We start from the raw sequence: 26,730 nt of genomic DNA on the forward strand, positions 1-26,730 counted from the left end.
ATATTCCTGCAGACATCCGCCAAGAACACTAGGGCGGGGCGGGGCGAGGCGGGGGGGGGTAGGGAGTTGGTGAAAGGGGCAGCGGTCCCGTGCACGGTAGGATGGAGAAAGGCTACCGACACGAACAGCCGCGGTGACGCGTGGGCACAGAGGAAAAGGCGAAGGGGATACAGGAAGGGAGGGAGGGGGGAGGAGGAGGTGACACGAGACGGGGATGCAGCATGGAGTGCAATCCATGACGAGCACACCCGCACAACACTCCCCTCCAGAGCAGCGACCAAGACCGCAGCAGCATCGCCGTAGCAGCGGTTTGGTGACCGCCAGATGCGTTCGCCGCGGAAGTAAAGGGAAGACCACCAACACCACTACCACAAAGAGCCTCATGAGAGATGCGCGAGAAAATATAGTGAGGAGGGGGTAGGGGGGCGGGCCGCAGCAGCTCAACACGTGTAGGGAGGGGGGGAGGCATAGAGGAGGCTCGAGAAGGGCGGCACGCGGGGAAAGAGGGGAGGGAGAAGTGCTCAGGACGGACACGAACAACAAGAGCATCAGCACAACACGGAGAAACGAGAAATGGACATTACTCAGCGACTATGCAACACATAAGCACGCATCAAGGAGAATGAGAGAAAGAGAGACGAGGGTGGACATCAGCGTCGCATATCCATAGCGCGCACTATGGAGTCCTGCCACGCAGTGTACATGCACATGGGCGCACACCCGCAGTAAACATGAGTACAAATCGAATAGGCAAAGAGCCCGGGCAATACTTGCTCTGGCTCCCCGCAACACACCTGCCCATCCTCCAGTGCCATCCCCGCCGTCTCACAGGAGCATCGACGCGGCCCAGCCGTTCTTGTTGTGAACCAACGGTGCGGCCGCGGCGTCGCGACCAGCGCTCGGCGACTGTCGCTCCACCGCCGCATCGCCGTAGGTGACGCTCCACTCATACCACACCCTCCGCTCCGCCAGGCTCGTCCGCCGATCCAGCTGCACGCGGATGGCGACCATGCGGCTTTCTTCCGCCGCTGCTTGCCCGACATCCCGAAGCTCTGCCTGCTGGGCTGGCTCGAGCGCAAAGACGCACGGAAACCAACTGTACATGTCCTCCGTCCTCGCCACAGGGGCGGTGGCGATGATTGTGGCGGGGGCGGTCGCAGACTGGTAAAGCACTGCGGAGAAATAGCCAGCCAAGCCGCAGCAGCGGCCACACGGCGGCGCCTCAAAGACAAGGCTTGCCGCTCGCTCCAGCGACACGGACTCCCGCCGCTTCATCGTGCCGCGGTCTCCCTTGCAGCAGCTACTGCTGCCGCTCTGGAAGCTGTGATCGAAGGTCCAGCACGGCTGCGGAGGCGCCAGTGTGGCAGCCCTGCTGAGGTTTGTGACAAGCAGCGTATGATTGAGAGCAGCGTGGTGGTCGTGACAGCCCGGCGGCGGCACCGTCAACCCTTTCACAGCCGCCTCCGTCACTGCCGCATCAAAGGTGGCAGACATGAGCGGCGCCACCCACGCAGTGTATTGCTGTGGAATGCACATGAGATGAGGGTTGAAGGCGATGCCGCGGCTGAGCTGGATGTCCTCGAGCTGAGCGTGGAAGGCCTCCAGACACTCCGGGCTGAGCTCGTTGTCGCCCAGGCTCCCGAGCAGCTCAGAGACGATAAGGTCGCACAGGCCAAAGTCAGCCGGCAAGGTGAGCGAGCCGTTTTCTGCGGCGGTCGCAACCGTGCGCGCGTCGGCGATGATCACCTCCAGTGTGTGGCCAAAGGTGTAGGCCAGCTGCGTCCACTCGGGGTCGTTCGCCCACCGCATACGCGTGAAGGCGGCAGCTGGGCGATTCTTTTCGATGGCGAAGATGCGCAGTCGCACCCCGAGCGCAGAGACAGCGTTGAGACATTCATCGATGAGCGGGCCGCGACCGCAGCCGAGCAGTACGAGGTGGAGTGTCCGCTCGTCCGGCGAGGGCACCGGCACCCTCTGCATGACACCGTGCTTCGCAAAGAAGACTTTGTTCTGATACGCGTGCTGCTGCTCCGCCCCGGCGGCGTACCAGTCCCGCACGTAGTGAAAGACTGCCTCGCGGTACTGTCGGTATTTTCGTGCGTCGCGCTCAAAGACTTCGTAGACGCCGCTCGACAGGTGGTGGCTCAGTGGCTGTAGGGGCAGCTGGAGTTGACCCTCGAAGGAGGTGAAGACGTCGCGGGTCGGCTCCTCGACGCCTTTGAAGTGGAGGTAGTTGAGCAACGGGTACTGGTCAAAGAAGGTGCGATCGAACACTGGCATGGCGCGCCGGCGTAGCAGCTCCACAATGAAGGTGAGCGGACTGACAAAGGGCGGGTAGGTGCCAGCCCAGCGGGAGGCCACCAACGGCTGGAGATCCTCCGGCATCACGTAGGTGTAGCGGCTCCGCAGCACGTGAGAGCGGCGACAGCCGGCCGCTGCCTCGTACGACGTGTCGGAGGCGGAACCGGAATTCTTGGAGCCCCCCTTCGCTGCCGCCACGGCCGAGCCGGCTTCGTGGCTCGTCTCAAGCTCTGTAACACTGTCGTACCAGTCGAAGAGTGAGTAGTCTGTCCGACTCCCCTCGCTCTTGCCGTAGTGGTAGGTCGGTGGCGTTCGCTGGAACGGTGCGCTGTCCTCGCCGGGATTGCCGTGGTTGCGGTGCTCCTGCTCCTGCGCCTCCACGACGTCCTCCTCAGCCAAAGCGGTGGCTGGGGCGTCGGGGCGGTAGTGCGGGTGTTCGTGCGGCGCCACCCCGTGCGGCGCCAGGCACGTCAACAGCGCCGGGGCAGTAGGGCACTCGAAGCCGACGACCTCCTCGCCGAACCACTCGCTGGGCAGCAACATGCGCGGGTTCCACGTAGAGTAGTAGAGCAGCGCCATCAAAGACGACGCCGCCTCGGTATGCACCACACCCGAACAAGGCGACGAGGACGACGACGGCGGTGGTGCGCCAGACATGAGGCTCGTCGTGTTGCTGGTGACACAACAAGGTGCATTGATGCAGTATATCACGCTCGAGTCCGTCTTGAGAGTGGAGTAGCCGTAAAGGATGGCCTGGCGGAAGCGCTGCAGCTGGTAGCGGTGGGCGGGATTGCATGCATCGCAGCGGACCCACACCTTCACCCTCGTGCACTGTTGAATGAAAGACAGCACCACATCCGCCGCAAGACAGGCAACACGGATGTTGCGCTGATTCTCCTCTTCAGCACTCATCGGCTGCGCGCCGCCGCGCGTGCCCGCTGTGGAGCCGCCCTCGTTGTCCTCCCAATCACGGTCGTCGTCGTCATCTCCGCCAGACCACGCAACGCCCGCGGCATAGAACGGTAGCGGCACCTGCACGGCGCGTAGGCACATGAAGGCTGCTAGGTCAAGCTGCTCAGCAATACGCTGTCGCTGCGCACGCGTCGACCAGCTTAGCGCCGTCACGACACCGTTCATCGTCTGGCACCACTCCGACGGCATGTGGAGCGCACTCCACGTCCCGGCCACTTCCCTGCGCCACGCCTGATTTAGCACGTGGGGATCAGCCGTCATGTTCGGCGGAGGACACGGACCCAGCAAGAGGGAGCTGAAGGGAAGTGAATCGTAGCTGCTGCCGCTTCTGGACGGACCGGCAGCCTTTGAGGCGTTGTCTTTCTGCGTGACGGCGGCCGCATCGTTGTCCCTCGAAGACGGTGGCGACTTGGACCGCGGAAAGCGGCCGAGAAAGCACGTGCCGAACGTGGCACCAAACATGCGGGCTTGCTTGATGGAGCGCATCAGCACGGGCTCCCCGGTGATGCCGTACACACGCAATGAGGCAGGCGAAAACACGCCAGCGCGCGCCCACTGACTTTGAAAGCGCTCTCGCCCATGCAGGCAGTAGTCCTCCTCCATGGCCGAGGCGGTAGCCTGTGCCTCGGGGCCGTTGCTGATGCCACCGCCATCGAGTGACATTCCGGGAGACTGAGGTAGTGGAAGGGAGGGGGGGGGGTATGGGGGAGACGGAGGTAAGAGAACCAGCTTGGAGGATGTTTCGTGGACGTATACACCTCGCCGGTTTTCTGTATGCGTCTACGCATATATATATTTATATACGTGTGGCTCCTACAAAGGCGCTTGTCGAGTGCTGAATCTGGGAGAGTGGGACAGCGCAGCAGCAGTAGACTCACGGTGGACGAGAGAGGAGAGGAATAGCGGAAGATGGATTGGCGCAGTGTGGCGACATGGGCACGCCTGTGTGTATGTGTGTGTGGACTTCATGGTGCTGGCGATGAATAGGCGATTCTGTCACGAAGAGGCATTTTGCCTCACCGTCCGGACAATGTTTGGCCATGTGTGCCACAAAACGAATCACGACGTTGGGCTCAACGCAGATGAGGAAGAGTGCCAGAGCATCCGGCACGTGCCGCGTGAGTCCGCCTGTGCGTGCGTGTGCGCCTCCTTTCGTTTCTTCAGCAACGTGAGGCAGGCGTGCCCTCGAGGCGAAAGAAAGTGAAGAAAGAGCAGAGAAGGCGAGAAGAGCGTGCGAGCAGAGGAAGCGACCGGCGAGCGCACCACAGTTGTGCCTGCGCATATTCTCAGCCAACCCTTTGGCCAGTCCCCCCCCTCACCCACTCACCTCACCCCAGACTCCCCGCCACTCGGTGAAATGCTACGCTGCCGACATCAGCAGGTGCTTGCGATCCTTTATCAGCTGCAAGAAACGGCGACTTGTGAAAAGATCGTCGCCGACTGTCGCGGTTGCCGTTGATGGCAATGGCGCAGTGGTCGGTGCGACGGCTGGCGTCGTGCCACCGCCTCCGTGCCGTTTTAGCTCCTCCAGCCGCTGCCACTGTGACTCTAAGAGGTGCAGCTCGCGCCTCAGGGACGTAGCGGAGGTCTCGGACGATGACGACGACAGCGGCAGCGACGGCTCGACAGCCGACGGTTGTGCAGCTGACCGTGCAGGGGACACAGGTCGCTTGGCATGTGACAAGGGTACGGTTGGTTGCACGTGAGTCTGCGGCGAAAACGCTCGCTCTGGCGGATGCAGCAGCCCCTTCTCCTGCGAACCTCCTGTCGCCCTAGTCGTTGCCGCGGGCGCAGTGCGTCGGTGCCGCTTCTCCTCGACCTCCTCGTCTGCGGTGATGCCGGCCCCGTACCTCGTCACCCTTCCTGGAGACATGGCCACCTCCTCGTAGCGGCTCCGCAACTGGCGGTAAAGGTGCTCCATTTTCTCCAAATACGCTTCGGCGGCACTCACGGCGTGCTTCATGCGAGTGGTCACGCTGTTGTAAGCTCTCTCTCGCACGGCATCTTCGCCGTATACTTGAAGCTGATTAGGTTCAACACAGTGCGCCGCGTTCGTGCGCCGGGGTGCAACTTGCACTGTCTTGCCCTTCGCACCTCGTGGTGTGTCACTGCTCCCGCTGCCGCTCGACGCATAAACGCGACGCTCTACCCCTTGCGGTGGATCAGAGTGCGCTCTTGTAGTTCTGGCGCTCCTAGAGGAGGTGGCGGCTGACGATGCGGAGAACGACTCCAGCGACCGCCGTGCCGCTCTACCGGTGCCGACAGTGTGTCTCGCAGCGTAGCGAAAGCCCGACGAGGCAACGGAGCGTTGTTTTGCGGCGTGACAACCACCTGCGTCACCTCGCGATGCGACGGCGACTGGTGTCTCCACAGAACCTGCGGGAACCGCCACAGCGTGCCGCGACGGAGCTGCTGCTTCTGCATACAGACGCGCAGCATCTGCTGGCGGATGCCGTGAAGGCTGCGCGGCTGATCTTGCCGACGCACGTGACGACGATGACGCATGTCTGCTGCTTCCAGTGCTGCTCGCAGAAGAGCCGGACGAGGACGCAGGGAGAGGAGCTGGGGGTGAACCATAAAACCACCACGGCGGCGGAGGTGGCGGGGGGTATAGAAACGGTGGTGGTATGGCCCACCCCTGCGGCGCCGCCACCATGCCTCGTGCTGCAGCCTCAGCTGCTGACGCAGACACCGCTGGCAGCACGCGCGGCGGCATTGGAAACATGGAAGGAAGAGGCAAATCACTCGGCGTTGGCCACTCCGCACCGGACACGTCGCTGCGGTGCCCTTGCGCACGCAGCGGCACATCACCCGGGTAGCAGAAGGGAGCTCGCGACGTTGCCCCAGTCGGGTCGTAGTAGTGGGCATAGTGGCGGTTCATGTTGCTGCTGTCCGGTAGCGGTGTGCCGTAGATTGGGGGCGGTGGTATCCACGGAAGGTTCGCGAAAAAACGCCCCGGGTACGTGTGCGGCGGCTCTGTGGCAGCTCGCGACTGCGGTGCAGCGGGGTCCAGGTTGTCTCGCCGGCTGCTGCCCGACGTGCCGCGCGTACTGTGACTACTCGCTTCGGAGGCACGCGTATCGACGCTAGCGGCGAACGAAGACGGCACCCTCGTCGGCGGGTTGCCGGGCTTTTGGCGAAGAAGCGCGTCCCCATTATTACCTTTGCCTGTGTAGGAAGACGACGCAGTAGGAGCGGCGCCGGGGTTGTCGCCAGCTACGGCGGCCGACGGATGGGAGGCGCTGCGAAGACTGCGCTGGGAAAGGGCAGAAGCCATCGAGGAGGTGGACGTCGGCAGCCGGACGGCCGGGTCCAGCAGACTTAGGGCATCGTCCCGGTCAGCACTGCGTCTGCGAGCGATGGAAGACACACTTAGCTGCGGCTCAGCAGCAGCGGAGGCGACCTCCATCGAGGAGCTCGTGCCCCGCGAGCTTGAGCCTGAAAATCGAATCGCAGAGTGCATCAGCCCGGGAGGGACGTGAGGGAGCGGGCTGGGGAGAGAGCAAGTAGCGTCTAAACAGCTGAAGAGAGAAACGGCATATGTGCGAGCAGCTGAGTGTGCGTGCTTTGGGCGACGCGGGAGGGAGGGCGGTGAGGTGCAGAGGGACGACGGGGGGAGGGGGATCTAAATCGGTGCTCTATTTCCCTACGTGATGCCAGCGAGAGGCAAGCAAACGAACAGCAGAGAGGGGGGAGGGAGAGGGAAAACGCCGCCACACGCACGCACGCTAAGGGTTCAACGTGCACACGCTGCCCGTTTGGTTTCGTTCTCGCTAACCTCGCCTGCTGTGATGGCGTGAATGTCTTGAGGAAGAGAGCGGCGGTGGAAAGGGTGGATGCGAGCGTGAAGGAATCACGTGGATGCAGAAGTGACGGCAGGTGGGCGAAGAGACCGTGTGCGACACCGGCTGTCCTATTTTGCCGCACGTCGCGCCATGCTTGACACGAAGCTCAAGCGCCGAGACGATGCCTTCGATATGATCTGTCCATCTTGTTCTGCTGGAGGTATCACTGTCATCGAGCGCCGTGAAGCCGTGCGCCATGACGCTCCTCGAAGGCTCTGCCTTGCATCACTTGCGTTGCCTGGGATTACACGTGGATGCGTTACCTTCGCGACATTGACAAAGAACAACTTAAGGACATGGCTACAAAACGCCGGGTGGGCAATGGGCGGCTCCACCGCATGCACCCCTCCATCAAGGGGGCCAACACTCATGAGGGCCGAGGAAGCAGGGAGATGATGGGGGGTGGAGGGGGGGGGGTCCTACGGCATGTGACAGCAACAACGCAATCCAACGAAGTAGAGGAGGAGAAAGAAAAGAGAGCCACGCGTTCCCCCTTCACTCCCTCGCAGGAACCGTGTCGGAGACGACAGAAAAAAGGTGGCGGAGGGGAGGAGGGTGCGGTGGCAACACGGCAACGACGCCGGCACACGCCCGAGGTGGGGCGCCCGAGCGCGCAGCAGCGAGCCACTGCGCCATGAGGGGGAGGGGGGCGGACCTCGGCTGCCAATTGGTGTGGGCACACTCCTATTTCTTCCCCTCCTCGGCCTCCTTCGCCTTCTCCACCTCCAGCGGGTTCTCAATCTTCCGACGAGCGCACAGCGCCGTGAGCATCGCCTCGCCATCCACCACACCGCCGGCGTCGTTGTGGCGCCTACACCAGCTGATGTACTTGCGGCACGTTGCCACTGCCTGCGACACATCATCGAGGCCTTCGAAGGAAGCCAGGATCCCCTCAAGCGTCATCTTCACCAGCTCAAAGTCGTTCTCATCAATGTGATGGTTCAGCGCCTCAATCAACGTGTCCAGTCCTTTGGCGTACAGCACCTTTGCCTCCGCCGTCTCGCCTTTGTTGGCGAGGGTGGTGGCCTGCACCGTCGTGCTGAGGCCGAGACCAGTGAGGACGGAGCGGCGCAGGTTCACCGCTGCCACCGCCTGCATCGGCATGGCAGACTTGGCGTCCACGTCGATCCAGTGCAGCACCTTCTGCAGTAGCTCCTGTGCCTCGACCGCCGCGCTGTGGCTGCCCTGTTTGCACAGCACGAACCCCATGAAGACCTCGATCTCCGCAATCTGCGCCTTGTCCTGCAGCTCAGCCTTGGAGTCGCGCAGGAGAGACTCGCGCGCCTTCTCGGCACACTGGAGGGCCTCGTCGTATTGCGCCATTTGGTAGTGCGCCTGAGACGCCTCCATGCAGAGCAGACACTCGCACTGGATCGGCGCGTTCGTGGCACCGATTTCCTTCAGCATCTGCAGACCGGCCTGGACATGCTCAAGCAGCTTCGTGTGGTCGCCAGATACGCGAGCAGCCGCGATCTCCTCCGACAGCGCGTTCCACTTGGCCATGTTGACCAGGTCTTGCTTCACCACCTCTTCATTGAGGGTGAACTCCTCGACATTGACGGCGGACACCGGTGCTGCCCGAGCAGAAGAGCCTGCTTGCACCGCGGCGCTGCTGCAGTGCCTGCGCAACCACGACAGAGGGGCGCACGCCGCAGCAGAAGCAGCCAGCGCGCATCCCGACGGCGGCAACGCGCGCCGAAGTGCTGGTGCGGAAAGGCGCTTCGCAAACATGCTCTGTGTTAGTGCTTGCGAGTGCGTGCAAGTGGAGGATTTGGTGGTGTGAGAGGACGGAGCGATGGCCGCCGCCAAGAAAATGTTGAGAGACGGGTGTTCATATCGAAGGGAGGGGCAGAGGGGATTCGAGAGGGTGAGAGAGAGCATGAGGAGGCGATGGCGATGGTGCCGAGCACACATGTAAGCCCCTGTACAGAGAGGTAAAGAGGGGGAGAGGGAGTGGGAGTGGTGAGGCTGCCCACACGCTAGCGCAGACGCGCACCATGATCTGTGCTGCCAAGATACCGTGTGCGTAGAGTGGTGCATGAGGGAGAGAGAGAAGGACGTCTCGAGCATTGCCGTGGCCCTCCCTCCCTCCCCCACCATCACACGCACACACGCACTTCGGGCTTCTTCGTCGTTCGTTTTTATTTATTTCGTTCCGCCTGAGTCGCCAAAAAAACAAAAGCACGAGGATGCTGGAGAGGGGGGGGGGCGATGCAGCACGGTGTGCGACGCGCACCGGGACCCCGGCGAGAGGGAAAAAATCTCTATGATGGACGATCAAGGAACGAAGACAAGGAAAGGACGAGGGGGATGCGAGATACAGTGGAGGGGCGACGTAGTCACACGACAAGGCGAGGTGTGGGGGCGCGCGCAGGCACACACGACGCACGACAAGGACGCTGCTGCTGCGCCGGCTACGGTGCGGTTACGGTTGCGTGGCCATGAGGAAAGGTGTCGCCAGGCTGGCCATTGCTGTGGTGCCGTGGGGAGGGAAAAGGGAGGGCGGCGGGAGAGGAGAGGTGAAGGGTACAAGACATCGATGGAGATAAATAGAACGAAGAGAAGAGAGAATGCACAACATATGCGTGCAAGCAGCAGCATGAACAGCCAACCTGAGAGAGGAGCAATATTAAGTAGGGGAAAGGAGAAGCGAAGGTGCACACCGCTTCCCGATGGCACGGGCAGCACCCACTCGCGCGCCAGCATTCCCTTTGACTAGACTAGGAGATGCTGTTGCCACGCGCTCACCTCTTCCGCGTAGCGGAGCAGCTCGTTCTTGGTGCGACGGTCCGTCTCACGCTTGAGTGAGTTGCACACGAGGAGACTGCGCTGCAGCGCGGTCGCGTAGTAGTCTGCCAGCTGCACCGTGTGTCGCGACATGACCCTCGCCGGCACCTGCGCCTCGTTCGCCGCCGCCTCCATGAGAGTCGCGTAGGCGGCACGGTAGCGCGCGTTCTCGTCTCGCACGCGGCGCATCAGGTCGATTTTTGCCTCCTTCGCAGTGCGGATGGACTCTTTCAAGGAACCACGCATCGCCGACATCTGCGTATCATACTCTCGACGCATGCGCTGGCGCAGCAGCTGCTGCATATCGCCCAAGTAGCGAGCCGATCGCAGTCGTTCAATCTTGCTGTCTCGCTGCGCGACGTCAATGCGGTGCTGGGGACGGTGGGCGAAAAAGTAGCGCTCCTGTCGCGTCAGCGGAGGCTCCGAAACAAGCCGGTGCGCCGGTGTGCGCGATGGAGCGCGATGCTGTTCCAGCGGCGGTTGGGAATGCACGGGCTGCTGCTGGGCCGACGGCGGTGCTTCCTGCTGTGGGAGTGCACCGCTGTCGACATCGGTGGCGCTGCGCTTGTCCGTTGTGGGGGCGAGGTCGCCTCCACGTGGATCGAAGACCGCCGGTGGTGATTGAAGTGCTGTGTGGCGGCGATGGTGATTCGCCCGTGCCCCCCTCTCCGCAAGGCTGCCGTCTTGAACGGTCGGGGACGAGGAGGCGTCCACGAAAGGCTTGCGGTGCCGCCTCTCCTGCGCATCAAGCACCTCCTCGAGGCGCTGGAACCGGCACACGATGTCATCAGCGTCGAGTTGCGTGCGGTGATGGCGATGATGGCCAACGGGCGAGCGCCTCTCTGGCGGCGACGCACTGGCGAGCTGCTGTCTGGTTCTGTACATCGGGGAGCCAGAGGACGTGAGCGACACCCCTGCCTCACGTCCAAGCTGATCCGATCGAGGATGACGGCGCTGTGAGTAGCCACCGTGGAGGGACACATGTCCAGGGTCTACAGCCGACATCATCTCCGTCTCCTCCGCTGGCCCACCCGCTGGCGGGTACACGAGGTTGCGGTACCACTCCTCCAGCAAGTTGTCTGTGGGCATGACGGAGGAGTCCAGGTAGTGGCTGACAGAAGACGGCGACACCCCCTCGCCGAGCTCCGCTCCGCCAGAAATCATGTACGGGCCGCCGCCGCCACTAGGGTCCATGATACCCCCGCCGCTTGCCGGGCACCCGTTCAGCGGCGGTGCGGGGGCCACGTAGAAGTTGCCCATCGGCTGCTGGAAGTGATAGCCACCGCTGCCTGTGCCAGCTGAGTCTGCCTGCTGCAGTGCAGGGGGTGACATGACCTCCGCAACTCTGTAGCCTACCGGCGCGTAGGCACCACTGGTGGTCTTGGCAGCGTCAAAGTCCTCTGCGTGGGCTGGGTGTGGGAGGGAGTACTGCCCGCCAGCTGCGTCTTGCTGGGCCAGCATCGCGGACGACGAGGTGGCCATCGCCGCCTGTTGCTGCTGCTTCTGTTGCTGAAGCTCTTGCTGCTGGCGCATGTCCTCTGCCACCTGCACAAAAACCATGATCAGCCGGCTGATGTGGTCCTCGTTCAGCTTCACGACCTCTTCGGCCTCGATGTCTTCGAGCGAGTAGGGGTGTTGGCGGAGCTGCTCCAGCACCAACATCACGTTGTGCCGCCGCTTTTCTGCCGTGTTTGGTGATCTATCAATTCCGGCTATCGTGCAGTCGAACAGGCGCTGGTACAGCAACACAAAGAAGCTGGAGGTGCATTGGCGAATACTTGTGACCCGTGTGTTGCCGATGGAGCAGAAGGTGAGGAGGGCGTTGGCGAGCCCGAGTATCTGCTGCCGCTGCGCCTCCTTCGCCGTCTCCTCGGTCGTCGCCATTGTCAGCACCTGCGGCGGAAGTGGTGGCAGCTGCGACGGCCCCGGAGGGGCGGACGTGGTGGCGATAGCAGCGGTAGGCGGCGTTCCCGTGCCCGGTACGAACACAGAGCCGGCGACGCCAGCAGAGTGCGCCTCGGCTGCTGCTGCTGCTGCGGCGGCGGCGGCGGCGTGAATGCTGGCGGAAGGAATGGAGCCCGCTGCTGCGAGCCGCGCATCACTGCCACTGGCAGCTCCAGCAGATCGGCGCGTTGATTGAAGTGCACCGCCAGATGCGCCAGGAGCGGAGACGGACGACAGAGGCCTATTCAGATGTGCAGCTGCTGCGGCTTCTCTACCTCGCTCACTACCCGATGTCGAGAGCGGGGAGGGTGTCGGCGGCGAGGACGAAGACGCCGCCTGCTGTATCGGCGGCGATGCCTTGTTCACTATGGACATGGCCATCCCAGCGGGAAACGCAACCGACTGCTGCTGCTGCTGCTGAGACTGAATCATGTACAGCGGCATCGTTGCGCCTCTCGACGCGGCGCCGACGGCGCGGCACGGCGCTGAGGAAGATGATGTAGCAGTGATAATCGTGGATGTGGTTGCGTTCTGTGGGTCTGAACAGCGGTGCGCTTCTGGTACATGTACAACACGCGGGTAATCGGCGGCACCACTGTGCCGGCCGCTGCTTCTACCGCTGCTGCTGTCCCCCAGAGTCGACATGGTGGTCACCGCCACGCAAAGGGCTGCGGTTGAAAAGAGAGGCTGGTGTGCTCGCGTCCGTCTCCGTATATGCGCGTGCTGTGAAACGGAGAGACGTGGGAGAGCAGGTGGGAGGGCACAAAGGCGCTGTAGAGTGCTGAGCAGCACGAGAGTAGAGCGCTGAGAACGGAAGCAAAGAAAAGGATCAGGAGAGGGAGAGAGAGAGATGGCCTCCGCTGCACACACGGTGGACTTTCGGAGTCGGCAGAGCTGTGTGTGTGTGTGTGTGTGTGTCTGTACGCGCGCACCGCCACACCAGCCCCCTATCTAAAGAGCGGAAGCGGGACGGAGGCAGACCCTGAAAACGTGAGAAGAGTGCGTGCGTGCGTTCGGCTAAGGTGGTGTGTCTGTGTGTGAGAGAGGCTGAACGGCAGGCGCGCACGTGCAAGCAGCACAGACAGACAGGGAAGCAAGAGACGCTCACTGGAAGGGTGGAGAGGTGGGTGGGAGGAGGGACGGCGGTGCCACGGAAGGCATGTATTGTTGTGTGTGTGTGTGTGTGGTTGATGTCGTGAGGTGTTGAGCGATGGTGCCCCACGCCCCCACCCCCCGCGACGCACACGTGAAACGTGGAGACGCAGACACGAGCGCCAGTACACATATACATGTATGCGTGTGGCAGGCACCGCCACGCACGCCAGTGCATCAAGGGAGGGAAAACACGACAGAAAAAAAAACGGTCATCGCACAAGTTCACAGGGTGGTGGAAGGCACAGACGATGAGAGGAGGAGAGGCGAAAGAGTGGCGGAGGGGAGGGGGCGCAGTGGGCACACACGCACATGTATACAGAGAGGGACAGGCATCAAGCACGGAGTGGGGTGCTCCTCGCGCACATGGACGTAGGGGCACGCTGGAAGAGAGGGGTGTCGACGGTGCTCCTGTCTGTTCGCCTCCAGAGTGCCTCACTTGCGCTGGACCCTTTTGAGTACTCTTGTGTAGTCCACGTGGAACGGCACACACACACACAGGCATGCGGCACCAAAGCCACATCAACTGGCCACCTCTCCCGCGCGTAGAAATCAAGTGCTGTCCCCCCTCACTCGTCTTTCCTGTTGCTGACAAGGGTGGCGGTGGTGGTGGGCGTCGATTGTGTGCTTCATGCGCATGCGCTGGTGCGCCCCACACGGCGCCGGAGGCGGTGACTCGTAAAGATAACGCGAAAAAGAAGTGAAAGACAAGGAGGGGAAAGTAAAGCAACCAGCCGACACGAGCACCAACGACAGCGGACGCTTGATGGAGGGCGGAGAGATGGGCGGGGAGGGTGGAGGAAGCAACATCGCGTATAAAGAGAGAGTTCAACGACTCCACCATACACACACACACACACACACACACACACACGCATACGGGCATATGTAACAAAAAAAAGCTCATCACGAGCGCGCACGCCCACAGGCGGTCATAATACACACGCAGACACGTTCCCCTCCGTGGATGAGGGGTGTGTCGTGGCCAGCAGCTGCCAAACAAAGAAGGAGCGGAAAGAAACCAGCGAGAGAGACAGAGCGTACGGCACCGCACACCACCAACGTCTCTCTCTCGCGCGCGCCTCCGTGTCACGATGGGTTCGCCCGCCCTGCACGCGCGCACCATCGCGTGGTGTGTTGCAAAAGGGGTGGGGGTGGGGGAGGGAGAGAGAAACCCGCCCGCGCTCTCACCCGTTCGACGAAGCAAGCACTGAGTGAGAGCGAGCGAGCGAGAAGACACCAGTGAACAAGCCAGAGTCCGACACTGCCATCGCCAACAGGCAGCAGAGAAGAAGAGCCGGAGGCGAGACCCACACCCTTACACCGGCGCACCACCAACCACACACGGACAAGAGAAAATGAGAGAGGCGCGCGGGCAGAAAAGAGAGGGAGAGAAAACGAGGGCGCGGGGTGAGGCAGTGGAGGGGGAGGGGGGGGGGGAATGGGGCGGACTGGATGATGTACGAAGCGGAATGCACGAAAAAAAAGCTAATAGCTGAAGACAAAGAAAAATGAACGCGAACGCCCCCCTCTCCCCATGCAGCTGCGCAGAATGATAGACCCACCGCCATCGCCACTGCTGCTACGACGATAGGGGAGAAAGGGATAGAGGCAGGCCAGAGGACGAGGCGGCGGTGCTCCGGGCACAGAGCGAAGGTGTAAAGGCAAAAAAAAACATGGCGAGAAGTAACGGAGAGACAGGTGAAAAGACACTTGGAGGAGGGAGGGAGGGAGGGAGGGAGGGGCAGAGACACAGGCAGACGGGGTGACGTGACAGGCACACCCCAGACACGCGTCTACACACGCGCATGCCCAGTGATCCAGCATACCACCACGTTTCGCCCCTCCCCAGGACATGGCTGTGTGCTTGTGAAAGAGAGAGATCGTGCGCGTCTGTGCGTGTGCCGCCAGATACTGCTTTAGTATACATGCATACATGAGAAGTGCGTCTCCCAACGAACAGGTCAAGGGGGGACGACAACAACAACCGAAGCACACCCCCGCCTACACGAGCACGACGACATGAGGAGAGGAGGAGAAAACAAGCCAGCAGAAGGGGGAGGGAGGGGAGAGAGGAACGCACAGCAGTACGACAGGTGCGGGAAAACAGAGACACACACAAATACATGGGGGTGGGCGGCGCGAATAGAGTCTGGAGGGCGTGTGGGTCAGCGGTGCGGAAGCGCACGGCGCGAAGGAAAAACCACCCATCAATCGCCTCTCCTCCCTCCCGCGCCGTTTCGCATTCTCCCCTCTTCTCACGCTTGATCGACGCTTGGCGATGGGGACGCGGCGGAGACAGACGGGAGGAGGGGTGCCAGGCATACATCCGCACCGATATACACACATATGCTCCCAGAGACAGGCGGTGGAGCCTTGGAGGCGCACGCATGCGAGGTGACGTGCATACTTCCGAGAGCTCCTTCGCGGGGTGGACAGACATGGACTACCGCCCCTGATCCCCTCTACACAGCCTTCCTTCTTCGCATCTGTAGCGCTCACTCATGCGGGTGTGCCGCTTCCTTTGGTGCCGAGGATGAGGAGGAATGGGCGAACACCGCGCACGCCGTCGTCGCCAGCCTCGGTCGTGCGCCGCTGGAGCCCTTCTCACCTTCACTGCCACCGGCAAGAGCTGCTGCAGCGACGACGGTCTGCTTCGACGACATGGAGCGCGTCGACTGCGGGGCTGGCAAATGGGGGCCGCCAGACAGCGGCTTCGCCGGCTGCGGCTGCGGCTGCGGCTGTTGTTGCTGCTGCTGCTGTGGTAGTGGTGGTGAAAGCCCGACTACAGCTGCGAGAACGCCACCGCCGCCGTCTGCAGCACTATGTGGCGGCGGACGTGGGGTGCTGCTAGATCCAGCGGAGTGGAGGGTGCGTGGCGATACGGGAAGAGGCTGTGTCTGCGGCGGCTTGCGCGGCGAGGTGGCGCGCTGCGATGCGCCACTGGTCATACGACTTTGCAGTGCACTGCCGATGTACTCAACCGTCAGCGGCACATACTGGTGCGGCGGCGAAGCAGCTGTCGACAATGGGAACAACGATGCGGACGCAGGCTTCGTCGTCCTCGTAACAGCAGCAGAAGCACCGGTGGCGGGGGAAGGAGCGGCAGCGGGATGCGCAGCAGACCCGGCTTGCGTAGCATCGCCTATATCCTTGTCTACCGCCGGCTTCTCTCGCGGTTCGACGTAGTCGGAGCTTCTTGCGCCGTGGATGTAGGCTCCATGCGTGATAGCTTCGGCAGCGGCCTCTTCAAGCGCACGAAGGTGTTTCCCGGAGTTACTCCGCGACTGCTGCAGCGGTTGCGCCATGCATCGATTTTCGAACCACGATTGTACCCATTGCGCCAGCGGGTCGTCGTCACCTTCGACGTCAGCCCTTGGCTCCGCCACCAACAAATCCTGCACTAGCTGCGAGAAGATGGCAGGAAGTTCGTGCTGGTGCGCGTATGCCGGCTGCTCAGGCGCCTCATGCGCCCACAGCACGCCGTCTACACTACTATGAACATTGTGGTCGCCGAGATGCCCCGGGGAAGACAGCGTCGATGATGACGACGTATGGACATCCAAACCACTCTCCTCGCGACTGTTGCGTACCTCCCCATCGCACACGGGCGCGCTCACCAGCTGATCCATCTCCGTTTTCGGTTGCGCAGATACCCCTTGTGGAGGCTCCACAAGAGGAACTAGAGCATCGGGCAAGGTCATCTGGCTGCTCTCTGTAGCGGCCTTCACAGCGAGGGAACTGCCAACGCACTCCGTCTGCGTAGCGACGGCGTGGTAGCCGACATGGCACACGGCTGATCCGGCGACTGGGGTAGGCTCCGCGACGTTGGGCTGCAGCGACGCCTCTGCGTTCCTCCACTCTACTGTCTCCCCTTTTGGCACGTTAGCATTGGAGAAAGCGACGACGACGACGTCGGGACTCCCACTGTTGCCGCTTAGTGACGGTCCCAGCGTGGTGGCGGGCAGCCGGGTGAGCGGCTTGCTACGCCGCCAAACAGGCACCGGCGTAACCCGCTCAGCTGCCGTGACAACAGTGGAAAAGGGCAGAAGAGGAAGTGCAGAGCGCGCTGAGCACACGCACGTCCGACCAGGAGCACCGGCGGTGAACGTGAGTCGGCGCGCGCGAAGAGCGTGCTCAGATGACTCAGCGAGCGCCAGGGGAGCTGGGGTAATGGGTGGTGGGCCAAACCCTCGCACTACGATCGGGGATTCCGTCAGCGGTGCCAGGCGCGGCGGCGCTTGGAGGTGGTTTGGCTGTCGCCCACGTCGCCACTGAACCGTAGCGCGGGTAGGGTGCGTTAGCGTGTGCAGCAAAATGTTTGAGCTACTGGTGTCTTCGCGGCTTGGTGAGGAGACAGTGCAGGTACAGGCATGAGCGCCGCCGAGTCCGCCCAATGTCGCCGACGACACGAGATCCAGCGCGATGGGCGTTGCTCGCTCCTCCTCCCGGCACAGCCGCCGTCTTTGTGGGTCCTGCGGGGTGCACGGACCGCGGCTGCTCACAGGTACGCGGTCCATCTCATTCATGCAGACGACTGGGTGAAGGTGTAGTGCGCTCCCTCCCTCTCTGCGCGTGTGCGCGTTTTGCGTGCAGCAATCCAGCAGTGGCGGTGGTGATAACGGTTGCGATGCGCGCAAGAACAGGAGCAAGACTGGCACATCAAGAGAGCGAGCTCGAGAGATCGTGCAAAGTGGGACGAGGGGCCCACGGAGAGGCGGACGAGAGAGAGGGGGAAGGAGGAAGAGGTAAATCAAAACACGCAAGAGGGGATCGCGATCCCGTGTGTGCGTGTGTGTGTGAGGGGAGGAGGAGGAGGAGAGGGGAGGGAGGGAGTAGCAGGCGTGTGCAGGTAGAGAGGTTAGACAGGTAGAGAGAAGAAACGCGGCCCGCCAAAGGCATCGTCTCTCGCTCTCGCTGCCTCTCCCTTCGAGTGAGACACACCCTTAGAGACGCCCCTCTCCCTCACCTTCCCTCCTCCCCCTTCATGGATGCGTGCATCCTCCCACGCACTGCGTCTCCGGCCGACGACCTCTGTGGCGTCGGCAGAACGTTGCCGTTGTGTTCTTTAGTCTTCGGCCACATCGCAAGGTGGGCACCGGCCCATATCCCCCTTGTTCCTTGCCGTGTTCGCCCTGTATACTTTTTTTTGGTACAACGCCAGAGACACCCTCGCTGTTGCCATGTGAGGAGCCAACCAACCGTCAACACACCTATCTCCAACAAATACACGGGCACGCACAGACACACGCCAAACGCGTGCGACCGAACGGCTCAATGCACACCGTAGTTGAAGTTCTGGAGCTGCTTCTCATGTAGCGCGTCGAACACGCTGCGCTTCTTCGACCACATCTTACCCCGACTGCGGCGAACCTCGGCCAACTTGTTTGCCTTGTCGGAGTCCAGTACACGCCTCTGCACCTGGCGGCCGATCGGCTCCTGCTCTCGGTCGAACTCCACGCCGGTGGTGCCGACGTTTCGCGGGCGATCTGCACGGCGGCCAAAGTTCTCGAGCAGGTAGTCCAGCGTCGACTCCTCATGGGACTCGCCTGCAAAACGGCCGGCCCACAAGCGCCGCTTCTTGTCGAGGATAGCGTCCTCGATGTGCCGGTACACGATGAAGGCATCGCGGCCCATCACCTGCACTCGCTCCACATCGGTCAGGCACTTGGCCAGGTCTGCACCCCACGCCGTTTCGGTACAGATGCGGCGCAGCTCCGTCAAGTAGCACAACACCGCCGCCGTGATCGTCTTGTCTGGAGTATACATGAAGTCGTGAAAGCCACATTTCTCCTCGAAGAACGCACGCACCCGCTCCGGGCTGTGGCGCGTGTTCTGCAGCAGTCTGGCAGCGTCGATCTTCTCATCCAACTCCACCTGTACCGGCTGGATGGCGTCGACGACCTCCTCCCAGGAAGCCTTGCCGTCGGCCACGGCCCTCCACTCCGGGTTGGCGCTAAGGTAGAAGAGCGTGCGAACGTCGGCGGGGGCCAGCTCCACGGCATCGCCGGCGACTGGCGTTCCGGCCTTCAGCTTCAGGTATTTGTACAGAGCCGCCACGCTTGCATTTGGGATGTCTGCCAGCGTCGTGAGAGACCCGTGGCTCGGGCTGCGGAAGACCTCCTCGAACGGCACTGTGTCGGGCTCGATGAGGTCTCTGTACCGCTCCCTGATCTGCTCGTGCGTGTTGAACGGCAACACGTCGAGCTCCGTCACGTCGACGCCGTCGGGGTCGACGTAAGGGTTATGCTCGAATCTGGGCAGATAGTCGGCGCGGGCACCGTCGATGAAGCCGATCGGGCCCCAACGGTCCCACAGGTAATTCGGCTCCAAGCCCAGCTCCTTGCGGCGCACGGCGCGCTCCAGGTCCATCAGTGCGTGCCGCATCGCCTGCGACATGACGAGCGTCCCTACCTGCAGCCCATTGTCCTCCCAGCAGTGCGCCCGCAGTGTGTTGCGGTCGTAAAACGGCTTCGTGATGCCGATGCAGCGCCAGTAGCGGGACTCACGTGTGTAGTGCAGAGCTGCGTCAAGCATATCAGGCGCGTACATGCCGGTGTTGCCCTTCACCGTCTCATCATGCAGCAACATGCCAATCAACTCGGGTGTGTCGAAGGCCCTCCAAATCACCTTCGTCTCGAGGTTATAGAAACGGTAGCTCAGCCGCTCGTGATCGCAATGAAAGCGATCCTCCTGCAAGTCGTAGGCGCGGAACCAATTTTTCTGCGGCATGAACGTGCGGTCTGACAGCTCCGTGCGGTTGCGGTCGAGGTACGACCGCACAGCGATGCGCTTGCCTACGGTGAACTTCTTGGGCACGAGGTGATAGTCGCCTGCTTTATACGAGATCACCTCGCCAGGCCTGTGAGACGCCTGCAACAGCAGTGCGCCACGCTTCGCGGACAGCATTGGTCCCTCTAGCGTCCAGTACTTCTCCTTTTGTTGTTGTCGCGGTGCGGAGTGGAGGAGGTGTGTAGGTGCACGCGTGCATCAGTGGCCAAGCCGCCAACAGAACAATGCGAGAGAGAGAGAAGGGTAGGGAGGCAAGCAAGATGGGAGAGGCGACAAGGCCGCGAGGGAGTGGGCAGCGCGGCACAACAAGCAACGCCGCACGCACGCCCATTAGACCCCGGCGTCCGCTGCATCAAGCGTGCTGAGAGACGGACGCGCGCTGGTGCGACCAAGAGGCACACGGTCGTCGCGGGAAAGGTTGGCAGGTGTAGAGACTCGGCCACAGTTATGTGCGCTTCAGCGCCTAGGCCAGGCATTGCTGCTGTCTTCCTTTGGAAGCACGTGTATCGCGTACCGACCTACAGACAAGCTTAGATGACAGCGAGGAGCACGCGGCTCTGGGGAGCACAGAGCCGCGGATGCCCTCAGTTAGGACCTTTGTCTTTCGGCGTGGACGCAGAAGGGGCGACTGGGGCAGGGGGAGGGGGCTAAGAACAAGCTTCCACCAACAACATCCCCACCGCCTCTGGTGCGCGTGGACAGCGTTACTCATCACTGCCCTCGACTCCTCCTCCTCTTCCTCCTCCAGGCACTGCCAGCGGCCCCTCAGGCGCAGCGAGCAGCAGGCCTACGTGAGAACGCCCTCCTCGTCGTCATCCCCGGCGAGAAGGCGTGACCGCTGCCCCCCTACAACGCCATGGACGCTTTGCATTCGGCCAAGCGTGGCCGGCGACAGGACGGGGTGGCTGCGCGTGGCCGTAGCCCAAGACGACGTTGGGCTTAACCGAAGCCACTGAAAAAGTCTGAAGGAGGCCCTCTTCACGGGGCTCGCGACCACATGCGAGGCGGAGGTGAAGGCAGATGGCGGCTGGACAAGTCCATGGGAGACAAGCAGCTTCGATGTTGCGGGCATCGCCCCGGCGCGTAAGGCTGCGGCTTTCGCGGTCGCAGTGGCGCCGCCGGTAGCACTCGCGCTTGCGCTTGCGCTGCACGACAACACGCCTGCGCCGCCCATGCTGCCAGGCAACAGGTTCTCCTCCGCTGACTCGGGCTCCCACGAGAAATCGCAGTGGTACATTGGCGAGGAGGCTGACTTGTTCGTGCTGCGTGTGAGCCGCATGTCCGGCGACGTGGCCACCGGAGTCGTTATGTAGCTGCTCTTGTTATTCTCCCGCGCTCCGGAAGAAGCAGAGGCGGAGCAGATGGAGACATCAGAGGACGGCCACACCGCATCGAAGCTGAAGAGCCGCGTGAGCGACGAGCCATTCGCCGTATTGGTAGCGGACGCGGCTCGCACGGCGGCGGCCGTCCCCGAAAGCACCGCCGCCGCCGACTGCCAGTGGAGCCACTCAACCATGCGCTGGAACACATCGGCGAAGCGCACGGTGCCGTGGCTGCACTGATGCAGACTGCACGCCTCTCGCAACAAAGTCGTCACGGTCGGGTCCGGCTGCACGACCACCTGCTTCGAGATGGAGCAGCGGAAGGGGAAAGGTGTGGTGCAGATCCTTGCGCCTTTTCCGCTGTGCTCCTCTACCAGCACGGTGGTGCCTGTCACGTACTTGCGCAGATACATACGGCGGCACTGCAGCTGACGCGGCACCACCACCAGCAGCGCGTTTTCTGAGCTAAAGCGGGAGCATAGGGTGCTGAGGCAGGCTTCGCTGAACTCCTCCGCAACCCACTGCACCGGTACATTAGCGTATTCAGCCGAGGCCACGGCAGCGGCCACCGCTGTCTCGTACATGTGCTGTGCCTCCTGGTTACGGAGCGCAACGTCTTCGGCGGCGCTGCGGGCTACACGTTGCTGCCCACTGGCGCCGGCTCTGCCTGGTGCACCAGATCGCGCCGCTAAGCATCCACCTGTCGCAGCACCGCAGCCATAACCGCGCCACAGGAACGCTGCGATAACGAGCAGCTGACGAGCCAGGACAGCGTCCCGGGTGAAGATAACCACACGACTCAGTCGGCCGCCGTGAAGCAAGTACTCGTCCTCCTTAGCAGTGGATGGTGTGGTGCTGCTGCCTGCCGTTTTCGGCGGAAGACGCGGTGTAGCTGCAGCAGCTGGCGGTGCTGCATCTGGGGCCGCTGCAGTGCGAGGTGCCACCGACGAATGTGGGCTGTTTTCCTCGCTGCGTGAACGCGTGGCGACAGTGTCGCTACTCGCGACACTACCAAGAGCCATAACTGTGTGGGCGCCGGGGGTGAAGAAGGCCTCATCGGAGACCATCAACAATGACGATGCCTTGGAGGTCGGTGGCACAGCAGTGGTGCCACCCCCTGCAGGAGGAAGGTGCGCCACGGGGTTTGCCGCCGTCTCTGTCCCGTTCTCTTCAGAAAGGCAATGGAGTTTCGGGCTGTAGGACGACATCGCTGCTGCACACGCCGCATCGATCCTCAGAGGACTGACGACCGGTGTCTCTGCAGTAATCTTGCTAGCCGCCGATATGTGCGCCATCAGCGCCGCGTTGGCGTCTACGTGCTGTACGCTGCAGCTGCTGCTGCTTGCGCGGTCATAGCCTTCTACTGTGATTGGGGCCGGTTTGCCAAAGTCGATGAGGCCGTCGTCACCGCTGTACAGTGGGCCGCACTTGTCCGCGATCGAGTTCCAGTAGGCCGCGTACGGAGACAACCATGCTGGCGCACCTCTCGACCCGGCAGCGGCGGTGTAGCTGCTGCCCGAAAAATACAGCGACGGCTCATGTGCTGCGATCGGCGACGAGTCGTTCTGCGCGCAGCTCGGCAACGGAGGCACGCCGCTTACGTCGGGACTGGTTAGACTGTTCACGACTGACGCCGTCGCCGTCGCACCGGCAGGGATGCTGGCGTTGTTGCTTACCCTGCGTCGTGAACGCAGACCTGCACTGCCGACTGCACCTTCCGTCAAGGACAAAAGTCCGCAGATAAAGGCGCTCGCAAAGTCCTCGCTGTACTCGCGCACGAAGGAAGCGGCCTCGTGCAGGATATCATCCAAGAGCACAGGTGATGAGCAAGCAGAGCCAGAAGGCTGCGCACTGACGCTGATCCGTTTCCCTACCGAAGCAGATGCGTCGTCTGCGCTCCGCCCACTCGCCAACCTCGACGACGCGTCACTCGGCCACCCAAGTGACTTTGCCGACACCCGCTTTGTGCACGAGCGCGTTCGCACGTTGAGGAGGGACGACCGCATCAGCACCGGCACCACCCACGCCGACGTCGTAGGCGCCAGCATCGGGAGAGGAAAGCGAAGGCACAGCGCGTTCGTCAGCTCCATCTTCACGGCGCGGTACGTCTCAAGCCCCTCTGGGTGTGCCTCCAGTAGCGCAGCAATGCCCTTCAGCACCTGCTGCTGCGAGCCTTTCGGCTTCTGCGTGGGCGAGTAGAGGAGGCAGAAAAAGCGTTGCACAGTGCGAATGGCAAACTCGGTGGTGCGGTTCAGCACACTACGAAGGACGTCCGCGTGATGCAGGAGGAAACGGAAATGCAGGCCGCATGGGGGGCATAGGACGACCAGCGCCGTGGCCGCGTTGCGTGTCTGCATGGAGTGCATTAAGCCAATGTGCGTCGTCACCAGTGCTGCGAAGGAGGCTGTGAGGATGATGCGGTAGTAACGGAGCTCGCCCTTGGCGGAACGCACTTCTTCCACCCTCATGTTCCACGGCGGCCCCTCCCGAATCGGTGCGCTAGCTGCCAGAGCAGCGGAACCAGTGTCATTGATGTTGGTGCGCAGACCGGCTGACGTGTAAGCGACGGGGTGCAGTGCAATGCTGTCGATGGGGGTGCTAGTCCCAAGCGTCGCGGGTGCCGGTGTGGTGGGCGAGGCGCTGGGCGCAGCAGCTGGAGCTGCAGTAGGTGTCGACCGTTGTTGCGGTGGCGGTGGCGCCTCACCCCGAGCGATGTTGACAGTCGCATCAGTGTCGATGTGCCACCGCGGGAGTCGTGTACGTCTTTGGCCGAGCTGCTTTCGAGACTCCGCAGCGATGGTACTGTCCGCGGTACCCTGGTTGTGGCCACTGTCCACCGCTACATTGCCCTCGTCCTCACACTTGATAGCGGGGAGCGTGGGTTTGAAGTCATCTGGTATGGTCAGAGCCTCAGCCACCGTTTCGGTGGGCGATGCGTCCGTTGCCGGCGCGGCGGTGCAGCGGAGGGGAAGGCTGTACGCTGTCGAGGAGAAGAGGTCAAGGGCCTTGTGCGTCACCGCTGTGGATATGGCGAGCGTCTGTGCGCACCCGCCGCTTGCCTCCTGCGTCGACATTTCAGGATCGGCTGCCATCACAATTTTGGTGGCCGCTGCGCTCGGAAACTGCGGCGGTGGAAGCTGCTGTTTTCGTGGTGACGCCTGTGGCGAGACTGCAGCTGCCGGCAGAGACATCTTCGGCGACAGCACCGCGGACGCACTTCGTGTGCGACGGCCACAAGTGCGGACTGGCAACATACATGCCCCGCCACAGCTGCCGAACGCCGTAGGGAATGCCACATTCTGTAAGGTTTGCTGTGGCACCTCCTCCACCGTTGCGGTGGCGCTGCGGTAGTCCCCAACAAGAGCAGCGGCGCCGTCTCGATCCGCCTCTGCCTCTGCCCCAGTGATGTAGAGGCCGTTTGCGTAGGGGTGTACCATGCCAGGACGTGTGGCGCGGTCCGCTTCGGGCTCCCCGAACACGGTCTTCCAGTACCGCTGCTGGCAACCGATGCATGGTGAGGAAGGGGAAGACGGCGACGCGCTGCTTGTCGACCCATCCGCCGCCGCGGACAGAGAGACGGACGACGTTGGTCTCGCCACCTGCCGCACCTCCTCCCGCGCTGTGGTGGAGGACACCACTGCCCTTATGCCGAGCCTCTCCGGCGGAATGCGGTTCGAGTGAAAGATGGGCGGGTTGTTGCTAAAGAACACAGTAAAGTAGAAGCACGTGTGCTGCGCCACGTCGGTGCGGCGTGGAACAGCGCCATCATGGCGGTGATGGCGTCCGCAGTCACCCCCTTGGGCGGTGGCCGCCGCTGCCGAGGTTGTGTCGGTGCCCTTCATCAGCAGAGGGTGACGGCCCAGGCGACGACAGGCTCGACGGTCACACGAGCGGCAACGCGTTGGGGATCCCCCACTGATGTTTCCTTCCGTGTGCACGGGTGTCCGAGAGAGTGAGTGGGAGAGAGAAAGCAAGCGTACAACTCGCACAGAGAAGTGCGCGTGCACACACACGCACTGGAGAGCCAAGATAAAGGTGCGATGATGTGCGTAGGAGCGTGCGCAAGCAACGTGAAGAGGAGAATGACGCGTACTTCTTCAAGCTTGTGCGCGTGTGTGTGTGTGACCGCTCCTGCTCGGCGTTCTCAGTGGCCCTCTGCGCGTGTGTGGGTAACCAAAAAAAAGGTGTCGACTAACGGCTCGACACCGCGACGGCGACGCAGATGGAGATGGAAAGGGAAGTACGAGAGAGAGAGAGCGGGGGGAGGGCGGGCAGCACCGACAGACACACGAAGCACGCGTCAGGCCAGCGCAGGAAACACAGCAACGAGAAGGGGGAACAAAAAAAGAAAAGTCAACAAGTCGGTGGCCGCAGACGTTTGACGGTGACCGTCGTCAGAGACTGGTTCGAAGGGAGAAGTGGATGGTCTGCCGTGGCGTCCGCGTCGTTGCCGTCGAGGAGAGAGAGAGGGATGGATAGTGGTACACGCTAGAAGAATCGAAATTGGAACAGGAAGAGGCAGAGGGTAGTCAGAGAGGTTGAGGTGGACGGGGAGGGGGCAAGAAAGCAACGTCACTCGGTACAAGCTGGACCAAGGGAGAACAGAAGGGAGAGATGCGATGTGTGCGTGCGTGTGTAACGGAGGAGGGGAATGCACAACACACCGATGAGACGAGGGAGGAGGGGGGGGTAAGGGAGGGAGAATGCAGAGGCCCCTTCGACGAGAAAAATAGAAAGACAAGATGACAACAAGAAACGCAACACGGACAAGAGATACGCCGTGCACGTGCGGAGAAACAGAGACGGGCACACGGCGTGAGCGACACACGCGGCGAATGAAGCCGGCTTAACAAAACACTCTAAACATGAACAGAAGACGTGCGGGGGAGGAGGAGGGGGAGGAGGAAGGGGAGGGGAGGGGAGGGGAGGGGAGGGGAGGGCGTGGGACCAGGATGACGGTCATGAACAAACAAAAGGTGGCAAGAAGAAGAAGCGGGGATGCACCAGCACAAACAACTCAAAAAAAAAAAACGCACAAAGGCAAGCAGAGCGAGCGAGGGAGACACGCGCACAGACACGAATCCGAGGCAACGAGACCAACGTGAGGAAGAAGAAGAGGTGAGGACTCAGCAAGCAGATCGGGAAGAGAGATGAGGGCAAGAGAGAGAGAGAGACAGAGCCGCCGCGCGCACTGTCGTGGAGTAGCCCACACCCACAGACACCGAAGGAGAAGCGACAGGAGAGAGACGAGCAAAGCGCGAACAGCCAAGAGAGAACGAGAGTGCACACACCACCTCTCCTTACCGACGCACAAGAATCTAGTTGGGCTACAACAGTTAGCGTGCCGCAGGGGAGATAAGATATATAAGTATGTATGTATGTATTTGTGTGTGTTGTGTGCGCCGGAGAACGGAGAACGGAGAACAGTAAACGAGCCAAAGATGAGAAGAACACAGGTGCAGGGGCGGGCGGACACGGAAGGGGCAGAGAGGCACACACACACACACGCACACGCACACACGCGGAGAGGGACGTCCAACAGCCCGAAGCAAGCAAGACGATGACGACGACGACGACAACACACACACACAAGACAAGACAAAAGAACGCAAGTG

The 26,730-nt window shown here is 62.1% G+C and overlaps 7 protein-coding genes across 7 annotated transcripts; all 7 read right to left on the bottom strand.

The window, feature by feature from the left end:
• Positions 1–825: 825 nt before the first annotated feature.
• Positions 826–3,876, bottom strand: LMXM_21_1450 (methyltransferase-like protein; the record flags this gene model as incomplete). Its single annotated transcript, XM_003875352.1, has 1 exon — positions 826–3,876. The coding sequence occupies one exon, from the start codon at positions 3,874–3,876 to the stop codon at positions 826–828; it is 3,051 nt and encodes a 1,016-aa protein (XP_003875401.1).
• A 757-nt stretch (positions 3,877–4,633) lies between these two features.
• LMXM_21_1460 (conserved hypothetical protein) lies at positions 4,634–6,682 on the bottom strand (the record flags this gene model as incomplete). Its single annotated transcript, XM_003875353.1, has 1 exon — positions 4,634–6,682. One exon carries the CDS (start codon positions 6,680–6,682, stop codon positions 4,634–4,636), a length of 2,049 nt encoding a protein of 682 aa, XP_003875402.1.
• A 1,120-nt stretch (positions 6,683–7,802) lies between these two features.
• Positions 7,803–8,621, bottom strand: LMXM_21_1470 (conserved hypothetical protein; the record flags this gene model as incomplete). Its single annotated transcript, XM_003875354.1, has 1 exon — positions 7,803–8,621. The coding sequence occupies one exon, from the start codon at positions 8,619–8,621 to the stop codon at positions 7,803–7,805; it is 819 nt and encodes a 272-aa protein (XP_003875403.1).
• Positions 8,622–9,833: 1,212 nt separating this feature from the next.
• LMXM_21_1480 (conserved hypothetical protein) lies at positions 9,834–12,293 on the bottom strand (the record flags this gene model as incomplete). The annotated part of the gene is made up of 1 exon (XM_003875355.1): positions 9,834–12,293. The coding sequence occupies one exon, from the start codon at positions 12,291–12,293 to the stop codon at positions 9,834–9,836; it is 2,460 nt and encodes an 819-aa protein (XP_003875404.1).
• A 3,206-nt stretch (positions 12,294–15,499) lies between these two features.
• On the bottom strand, positions 15,500–17,530 carry LMXM_21_1490 (hypothetical protein, unknown function; the record flags this gene model as incomplete). Its single annotated transcript, XM_003875356.1, has 1 exon — positions 15,500–17,530. The coding sequence occupies one exon, from the start codon at positions 17,528–17,530 to the stop codon at positions 15,500–15,502; it is 2,031 nt and encodes a 676-aa protein (XP_003875405.1).
• A 745-nt stretch (positions 17,531–18,275) lies between these two features.
• Positions 18,276–19,910, bottom strand: LMXM_21_1500 (conserved hypothetical protein; the record flags this gene model as incomplete). The annotated part of the gene is made up of 1 exon (XM_003875357.1): positions 18,276–19,910. One exon carries the CDS (start codon positions 19,908–19,910, stop codon positions 18,276–18,278), a length of 1,635 nt encoding a protein of 544 aa, XP_003875406.1.
• A 670-nt stretch (positions 19,911–20,580) lies between these two features.
• Positions 20,581–24,957, bottom strand: LMXM_21_1510 (conserved hypothetical protein; the record flags this gene model as incomplete). Its single annotated transcript, XM_003875358.1, has 1 exon — positions 20,581–24,957. The coding sequence occupies one exon, from the start codon at positions 24,955–24,957 to the stop codon at positions 20,581–20,583; it is 4,377 nt and encodes a 1,458-aa protein (XP_003875407.1).
• Between the last annotated feature and the right edge of the window lie 1,773 nt (positions 24,958–26,730).

This window comes from Leishmania mexicana, chromosome 21 (assembly GCF_000234665.1).
Source record: "Leishmania mexicana MHOM/GT/2001/U1103 complete genome, chromosome 21".
Classification (NCBI taxonomy): domain Eukaryota; phylum Euglenozoa; class Kinetoplastea; order Trypanosomatida; family Trypanosomatidae; genus Leishmania; species Leishmania mexicana.